Source organism: Salvia miltiorrhiza, unplaced genomic scaffold (genome assembly GCF_028751815.1).
Source record: "Salvia miltiorrhiza cultivar Shanhuang (shh) unplaced genomic scaffold, IMPLAD_Smil_shh original_scaffold_386, whole genome shotgun sequence".
NCBI lineage: Eukaryota > Viridiplantae > Streptophyta > Magnoliopsida > Lamiales > Lamiaceae > Salvia > Salvia miltiorrhiza.
Window position 1 is genome coordinate 664,355 of NW_026651539.1, and position 9,822 is coordinate 674,176.

Below are 9,822 nucleotides of genomic sequence, written 5' to 3' on the forward strand. Positions count from 1 at the left end.
AGAAGTTCAAAATCCTTAGACGATGGTTGGAGACGTCAGGCTGAGAGCATTGAACGACTCCATCTCGACTCCAGCATAGTATGGCTTGAGTAATTGTCCATTAACCTTAAAACACTTTCGTGTTTCGAGGCTTTGTATTTCCACAGTTCCATGAGGACTCACACTAACAACTTCAAACGGGCCCAACCAACGAGATTTCAATTTTCCTGGCATAATCCTTAAGCGTGCGTTAAACAAGAGAACCTTCTGCCCAACTTCAAAGGATTTCCTTCGAATGTATTTGTCATGTAGAAATTTGGTTCGTTCCTTGTAACGACTTGCATGATCATACGCCTCCAATCGAATCTCCTCTAATTCTTGCAGTTGAAATTTTCGCTCTTTGCCAACAACTTTCTCATCTAAACAGAATTCCTTCACGGCCCAAAAAGCTTTATGCTCCATCTCAACAGGTAGATGACATTGCTTCCCAAAAATCAGCCTGTACGGAGACATACCTATCGGTGACTTGAATGCAGTGCGGTATGCCCATACCGCATCGTCCAGTCTCAAACTCCAATCCTTTCGTCTCGGGTTGACTGTTTTCTCAAGGATGCTCTTGATTTCTCGGTTAGAAACTTCAGCCTGACCGTTGGATTGGGGATGATATGCCGTGGCAACTCGATGGTGGACTCCATATTTCTTGAAAAGTGCTTCCAAAGTGCGGTTGCAAAAATGGGTTCCTTGATCGCTGATGATGGCACGGGGCACTCCAAATCTGTTAAAAATATTAGCCTTAAGGAACCCTGCAACAACTTTAGAGTCATTAGTGCGGGTGGCCTTCACTTCTACCCACTTCGAAACATAATCAACAGCCAAAAGAATGTAAGAATTTCCAAAAGAACTAGGAAACGGCCCCATAAAATCCATTCCCCAAACGTCAAAGATTTCACAAACCAAAATAGGGACTTGAGGCATTTCATTGCGAGAAGAGATATTACCTGTTCTTTGGCACTTGTCACAATTTTTGCAGAAATTGTAAGAATCCTTAAAAATAGTTTCCCAATAAAAACCACAATCAAGAATCTTACGTGCTGTTCGTTTGGGACCAAAGTGACCTCCACAAGCATGAGCATGGCAAAAATTCAAAATTGAATAAATCTCCTCATCAGGGATGCAACGTCGTATCACTTGATCCGCACAGGTCTTCCACAAATAAGGATCATCCCATATGAAGTATTTTGCTTGGCTCCTCAACTTATTCTTACGGGCTGTCTCCATTCCCTTAGGAAAAACTCCAGTAGTTAGAAAATTAACCAAATCAGCATACCAAGGAGTGTTACCGTCGATGTGCAGCAGCTGTTCGTCTGGAAAATCGTCTGGTATGGGCATACCGTCCGACACAGTCTGCAGTCTGCTCAAATGGTCAGCTACCAAGTTCTCGGCTCCCTTTTTATCTTTAATCTCCAAGTCAAATTCCTGCAAAAGCAGAATCCAACGGATCAAGCGAGGCTTAGATTCTTTTTTAGAGAGCAAATACTTAAGAGCTGCATGGTCAGAATAAACAACAACTTTAGAGCCAATCAAATAAGATCTAAATTTTTCACAAGCAAAAACGATGGCTAAAAGCTCCTTCTCCGTGGTTGTGTAATTGCATTGAGCCGGGTTGAGAGTTTTGGAAGCATAGTAAATCACATGGCTCTCTTTCCCAACTTTCTGCCCTAGCACTGCTCCAACGGCATAGTCGCTTGCATCGCACATGATTTCAAAAGGCTCTCCCCAAATTGGTGGCTGAATGATGGGGGCAGAAGTGAGTCTACTCTTCAACAAATCAAAGGCCTCCTTGCACTTGTCATCGAACACAAAAGACACATCTTGATGAAGCAACCTAGTGAGAGGTTGAGCAGTCTTTGCGAAGTCCTTGATGAAGCGCCTATAAAAACCTGCATGGCCTAAGAAAGCACGAATCTCTTTCACATTAGAAGGATAAGGTAACTTAACAATCAAATCAATTTTCGCCTTATCAACTTCTACTCCTCTTGCAGAAATCACATGCCCAAGAACAATCCCCTCTCTCACCATGAAATGACATTTCTCAAAGTTCAACACCAAATTAGTGTCGACACATCTCTGCAAAACTTGTTCAAGATTAGTCAAACAATGGTCAAAAGAGTCTCCATGCACAGTAAAATCATCCATGAAAATTTCTATGCAACTCTCAATCATGTCAGAAAATAGACTCATCATACAACGCTGAAAAGTACCAGGAGCATTACATAATCCAAACGGCATACGACGCCATGCAAAAGTGCCAAAAGGACAAGTAAAAGTGGTTTTCTCTTGATCTTCCTGAGCTACAAAAATTTGAAAATATCCAGAGTAGCCATCAAGAAAACAAAAGAATTCCTTACCAGCCAATCGCTCAAGCATCTCATCAATGAAAGGTAATGGAAAATGATCTTTCCTAGTAGCATTATTCAACTTTCTAAAATCAATGCACATACGCCAACCAGTTTGCAACCTCATGGGAATCAACTCATTATTCTCATTCTTGACCAATTGAAAACCAGACTTCTTAGGAACCACATGAACAGGACTGACCCATGTACTATCAGAAATCGGATAAATAATCCCTAAATCAAGCAATTTAAGAATTTCTTTAAGCACAACTTCTTTCATGACAGGGTTCAATTTTCTTTGATGATCCCTAGACGGCTTACTATTAGGCTCAAGTAAGATTCTATGCATGCAAGTAGAGGGACTAATACCTTTGATATCGGCTATAGTCCATCCAATGGCAGATTTATGCATCTTAAGAAGACTTACCAACCTTACCTCTTGTTCTGTACTGAGTTCATTGCTGATGATCACTGGCAGCGTGTCATCCTCTCCTAAAAATACATATTTCAGATGTTGGGGCAGTACCTTCAAGTCTAGCTTCGGTGGCTTCACAACAGAGGGCAAAATCGGTTCTGTGCTGGTCGGTATGGGCATCCTGCTCGACAGGTGCCGAACTGGAATTTCCTCCGTTGAGTACAGCTGCATGATAATCTCTCTAATGGCTTCATTCTCCTCAGTTTTGGAGTTCTCTTCAGTTAGGGAACTGAAAATAACATGCTCAAGCTCATCCTCCCTGAAATTCTCAACAAATTCCTCAACCAAATGGTCAATAACATCAATCATGAACACAGATTCAGGATCCTCAACATGCTTCATAGCCTCAAAAATATTAAATGTGACAACATCTCCATCAAATTCAAGGCTAAGCATTCCACTATCCACATCAATTTTTGCCTTAGCAGTTTTCATGAATGGTCTCCCTAAAAGAATCAAGGATTGCTTAGCAGAGGCAGAATCATCCATATCAACAATATAAAAATCCACAGGAAAAATCAAATCATTGACCTTGACAAGGACATCCTCAACAACACCTTCGGGATATGCAGTAGACCTATCAGCTAACTGAATGATTACACGAGTGTCTTTCAAAGGTCCTAATTGCAAATCCTTATACACAGAATAAGGCATGACATTTATGGATGCTCCTAAATCTAGCATGGCTCTCTCAACAGTCTTATTACCTATAATGCATGGAATGGTGAACATACCAGGATCTCGACACTTTTGGGGCAATTTTCTTTGAAGAACAGCAGAAACATTCTCACTCACTCGAATTCTCGCATCATTCCCAAACTTCATTTTCTTAGAGCATAACTCTTTTAAAAACTTTGCGTACCTGGGAACTTGCTTAATTGCATCAAGCAAGGGCAAGTTTATTTCTACCTTCTTGAAGATTTCTAGAATATCCTTCTCTTCTTCAATTCTCTTGTTCTGAGCCAACCTAGAAGGAAAAGGTGGTGCAATCAGTGATTGAGGAATTGAAACCTTAGGTTTTCCACTTACCTTAGAAGAGCTAGGCTCGGTGGATTCTGGTGACTTCTCACTAATTGCATCGTCCTTGGCTTCATCGGGCTTTTCTTCTTTGTCCTGCTGCTTAGGTTGTGGCTCAGCTAGAATTCTCCCACTTCTTGTAGTTACAGCACTTGCATTTTCCTTGGGATTCATCTCCGTGACAGAAGGAAGTCGGCCTTGATTCGCCTGCAGCTTGTTCACCTGAGTGGCTAACTGCGTGATCTGTGTGCCCATATTACTCAACGCTGCCTGAGTTTCATGCTGGAACGCCTGCTGACTTTGCACCAAATTCTTCACAATTTCACTGCTCTGGGCGAGGCTCTTCATGATATCGTTCATATTGGGTGCAGAACTCGGTGCAGGACGTGCGGTATGAGCATACTGTCCAGCCTGCGGCGGATTCGGCGCGTACATCCCTGGTTCTTGCTGTCTCCACCTAAAATTTGGGTGATTTCTCCACCCTGGATTGTAGGTGTTGGAAAAAGGGTCGTTTCGCCTTTGCCTTTGTGCGTTCATCTCTTGCTCATCAGCGGATCCCATGCACGCTTGCTCAGTATTATTATCCTGCAGAGATGGACATGCATCAGTATGATGATTATTTTCAAAGCAAATTCCACATTGAACGTGTTGAGTTTTAGAGACAGCAAGTCCTCTAACTAAAGAGGTGAGAGCATCAATTCTCTCGTTCATGTTGGAATCTTCTACTTTCTGCACTGGCCTATAACGATCATCATCATCATCCTCATATTGTTGGCCATTTGAAACCATGTCAACGATGAGTTGCTTTGCTTCGTCCAAAGTTTTATTGGTCAAGCTTCCACCACAAGCAGCGTCAACAATTTTCCTATCAAAAGAAGACATACCATGCACGATAAAAATAGTTAGTAAGCAATTGGTAGTCAGAAAATCCATGATCAGGACACTTGCGACACAGCTGTTGGAATCTCTCCCAATAATCGGCTAGACTCTCCGCCTTCTTCTGTTTAATGCTGCTAATGGCCATTCTCAAATTTGCAGCTCTGGACTCAGGAAAGAATTTTCGCAAGAATTGTTCTTCTAAATCTCCCCAAGTTCTAATCGAACCAGGAGGAAGATCAAAAAGCCAATCTCTCGCTCTACCCTGCAAAGTATGAGAAAAAGTTAATAGCCTCAAATTATTTTCAGTAAAACCATGAGGGCGTAGAGTTGAGCAAACTAGATCAAATTCAGCCAGATGCTTGTGTGCACTCTCTCCAGGTAAATCACCGAATTTGGGTAGCACTTGAATGAAACCAGGCCGTATTTCAGCGTTGCCATTAATGGCAGGAAGGACAATGCACAAAGGGCGATTGCTTCTAAGACGGCCTAACTCTCTGATCAATTGAGGTGGTTCCTGTCGAGGATCAACGATCTCTCTATCGTTCTCCTCATCCCTATTGTTACGGTCACCCATTTGATCTTCAATTTCTTCTTGATCCTCAAGACTCGGTGGAGCAGAATTAGATTTCTTTTTCCACTCCTTAGCTTGCTTCTTCAACTTTCGTGCGGTCTTCTCGATTTCTGGATAAAAAACTAATGCGCCTGTACGAGAAGAACGGGGCATAAACTAAAAATAAAATAACTAAAAATAAAAGACAGACTGAAATCAGTAAAATCCTGCTTAAAACCAATCCCCGGCAACGACGCCAAAATTTGGTGCGTCGTTTTACACCAAAAATATCCGACAGTCAGCCGGTATGCCCACACTGCGCAGATAGCAGTAAGCAAAATCGTCTCCCAAGGGACTGGCGAGAATTTCTCTAATTAAAGTCTGCAAAGTAACCATGAAATTTTGAGAAGAAAATATAGAAAATACTAAACTTAAAATTAAATAAATAAAATCCAAATAAACCAATTTTTCCAATTAACTAAAAGATGAATAAAAATTCCAACAATTAATAAAAGAATTCCAGCAATCAATTAAGTCCACCCTAGCTCAATTATTCCGATCATCGATGCAAAAATAACTTTAAATTATGCAAACAAACCAGTTATAACCACCGAAGACGCTTCTGACGTGATCTTATTTCTTCTTAATTATTCGGTAACCAGGAAGACGCTTCACGAATTACTACCCTAATCGACTGACAACCATAAGAGACGCTCTATAGGTTTAATGAGCCGATAGCATTAATATCTAGAGAAACCCGATTCAAAACCAATAAACTCTGACGCAGGATTATTGAATTAAGACTGCTTTTCCCTTGACCCTGATGTGTCAATTTACCACTAATCAAACCTAAACCACAATTACGGATGGCCGGTTCAATTGGCTAAATAATTAATTCTAACCCAATAAATATTTGCAACTATCTAATGGATTAAAACAATTAATATCATTAAACATGGAGAATCGCAGATGCAAGCATAAAATAAAGTATAAGAATAATTAGATCTCACAGAATAATTTCGCTAGTGCTTCCTTAATCGTTGCCGGAATAAACGAATTTAGCTAGAAAACATAATTAAATAACACAAGAAATAAATAAATAAATTGCAAGGGATGATGAAAGAAAATAAAAAGAACTTGAATTGCTCCAAAACTTGCGTCCAATCTGCTCTCTCAAGATTGGAGTGAATTATGATATGTCATGTCTGATATGAAAAACAAACTCACTCCTAATATATATATAGCTAAGAAAGTAAACCTAATAAGACTAAAATGGCGTGGGCCTTAACTAATTAAACAAAACTAAACACCTAAACTAATAAGAAAAACTAATCTAAACATAACTAAAGTTGGCGGACCAAACTAACAAAATAAAGTAACCAAAAGTGGCGCATGAAAGTCCACAAAATACCATCAAAATATGGCAGCCTTCATTGATTCATTTTAGTCAAACATGGCAGCCCATAATTCAAAATTCATCCGCCCCTCTTCTAGACAAAATTTGTCTTCAATAGTTGCAATTCAAACAGCAATTCAGGTTCTATTCTCCACAGCCTCAAGCTTCAAAATTCTTCTCAAAATCAAATCTTTTTCTCCAAAACCTATCAAATACCATCAAAATACATATAAGATCATAATCATATCCTAAAGATGATATTTAATACAAATTAAACACGGAAAACATAGAAAAATCCCCCAAATAAATGCGTATAAATACGCCCAATCACCGGCACACGCCATACGCATTCCACTCCGACAATTGAAAAAGTTGCGTTTTTTTATTACACTAAATATCATGAACTTTGCCTGAATTCCATATTTCCCATAATTTTTCATTCTCCACCCACGCTACCAGGAGCTTTGGTGATTTGAATGGTGGCTTGCGATGATTTGTGGGGACAATCCGGTTCTGTATTTTCAAGCATGGGGTGGAGGACGGCGGAGCTTCGGCGATTTCAACCGATGGAAGACACATAGGGATGGCAACGGGCCGGATCTGGACCGGGTCTGGCCAATACCAGATCCATATCCGTTTTCATATACCAGATCCAGATCCGCGGATCTGAAAATTTTGGATCCAGATCCAGATCCGTCAGATCCGCGGATCCGCGGGTCCAGATCCATGGATCTACTATTTTCAAATTAAATTCAAAAATAAATTCACAAAATGGAGATATGAATCCACTCAAAACAAACCTAACATCATGAACAAATGTAAAGCAACAGTAGACTTAAAACTCAAAGCACACATAAATCATACTTTATACGATTAGATTTGACTTATACTCAAAGCACACATAAATCATTTCCCCATTCACAGAGATTCGAAAACAGTATGGAACAGAGAGAAACTTGCAGGATACAAGTAGAAGAAAAATAAAATAAAAAGGATTCTGCCGAACTGGAGAAGGCGGTGGAGTCTGGCGGCGACCGGACGCAGGCGGCGGCCGGAGATGGAGATGGGCAGCACGTAGAGTCGACCGGCGAACTGGAGAAGGTCTAAAGGTGGCGGATGAATCGGAGAAGGTCCCCGCCTTCGCCGGCTGCGGGCGGGCGAACTGGTGAGGCGATGGGCGGCGAACTGGTAAGGCGGCGGGCGAACTGGTGAGGCGGTGGGCGGCGGGCGGCGGCCGGGCGAGGGATTGAGGGAGAGTGACTGAAGCGGCGGGTGAGGGAGATTGGGAGAGGAACCGAGAGAGGTTAGAGTGAGAATTAGAATTGGAAACTAGGGTTTTAATTTTTAAAGTTATTCTAATTTCTCTATTATTTTTAATATTTAATATATACTCCCTCCGTCCCATTAAAGTTGGCCACATTTCCTTTTTGGGCGTCCCACTAAAGTTGGCTACTTTCCTTTTTGGGTAAAAATTACACCAAATTAAACTCTATAATTAATCAACTAATCTACACCTAATTAAACCTATCTTCTACACTCAATTAAAATTTTCTAATTAAATCTAAATCACCTTTATTTAAAAACACACACACAAAACACACACTAACACACGCACACAGCCACCCCACCTCCCCCAGCGCCCCACCCCCTTCTCTCTTCTTCTCCGGCAGGTGCCACCCCCATGGTCGCCGCCGCCTCCTCTCGCCCCTCCGGCCGCCGTCGTCGTGGTCTTCGCCGCGACCATCGCCGACCCTTTCCCTCTCCCTGGCCTCTGCTCTCTCCCTCTCGCCCCACCTCTGACCTCCATGTCACCGGAAATAGGAAGAGCCGCGACTCCCTCCGGCGAGGCAGCCGTCGACCGGCCTCCATCTCCCAGACACTTCCGCCTTCTGTCTTCTTCTCCGGCGGCACGCCGCCCCCATGGCCGCCGCCTCTCTGGCCTGCGCCGCGACCGCCGCCGCTTCTGTCTTCTTTCTCTCTCTCTGTAATTCCGGAGTCGCAAGCCCTAAGCCTCTTCCGAATTCCACCTGGTCTCTGTAATTCCAGAGTCGCGAGCCCTAGCCCTCTTCTGGGATCTGGTTTTACGATTTGAGATGCCCGGTGGTCGCGAGCCCTAGCCCTCTTCCGGGACCTGGTCTCTGTAATTCTTGAAGTTTTTTGCATGTTTTTGAGATGCCCGATGGTGGGATCTGGTTTGTGATTTGAGAAGGGGGCGAGGGGCGCCGGCAACGGTGGTGGTGGTGGGATCTGGTTTGTGATTTGAGAAGGGGGCGAGGGGCGCCGGCAACGGTGGTGGTGGTGGGATCTGGTTTGTGATTTGAGAAGGGGGCGAGGGGCGCCGGCAACGGTGGTGGTGGTTGTTTTCAGATTTGAGGGTGGTGCTCTTGAATCTGAGGGTGGTCGGTGGTGGTGGTGCTCCGGTCTCCGGTCGCCGGTCGCCGGCGACGGCGACGGCAAGTTGCTGGCAGATTTACTAATTAAGCAAATAAACAAAAGTCATTTAAACATATGAAACCATTTAATTAACTCATAACAATATATTTCTTAATCTCCGTGCCGAAAAGAACGTGGCCAACTTTCTTGGGACGGAGGGAGTATAATATTATTAATAAAATAAATATAAAAAATAAATAATATATTTTAAATAAAATCGGGTCCACGGGTCGGATCTGGGTCGGATCCGGATCTCAAATTTCAAGATCCAGATCCAGATCCGTTTTATAAAATGAGATCCAGATCCACGGATCCAAAAAATTGAGATCCAGATCCGTAAAATCGGATCTGGACCGGGTCCAGGATCCACTGCCATCCTCAAAGACACAGGATTGATGGGTGGCGGCCGGCGAGATGGATGGCGGCGCGATGGAAGACAGGCAGAGCTTCGGCTGGCTGGCACGACGGAGCTTTGGCTGGCGGCACGATGGAAAACACAGGACTGGAGGCGCGATGGAAGACAGGCGGTGATGGGTGCCAACGGTCCACAACGCCCCGACGGCGAGATAGGTGGCGGCCGACGAGATGGATGGCAACAAGATTGAGATGGAGGAGAAGAAGGCAACTGATTTTTGTTGAAGAAGAAGACAATCGATTCTTAGGGATTTTTGAAACAATATGGCTGAATGACCCTATT

At 43.0% G+C, this 9,822-nt stretch overlaps 1 protein-coding gene across 1 annotated transcript; it reads right to left on the reverse strand.

The window, feature by feature from the left end:
• Positions 1-8,855, reverse strand: LOC131004360 (uncharacterized). Its single transcript, XM_057931034.1, has 4 exons — positions 8,573-8,855; positions 5,084-5,448; positions 4,812-5,008; positions 1-4,732 (listed from the first exon to the last, which is right to left on the reverse strand). The coding sequence occupies exons 1-4, from the start codon at positions 8,853-8,855 to the stop codon at positions 16-18; spliced, it is 5,562 nt and encodes a 1,853-aa protein (XP_057787017.1). The 3' UTR covers positions 1-15.
• Positions 8,856-9,822: the final 967 nt, after the last annotated feature.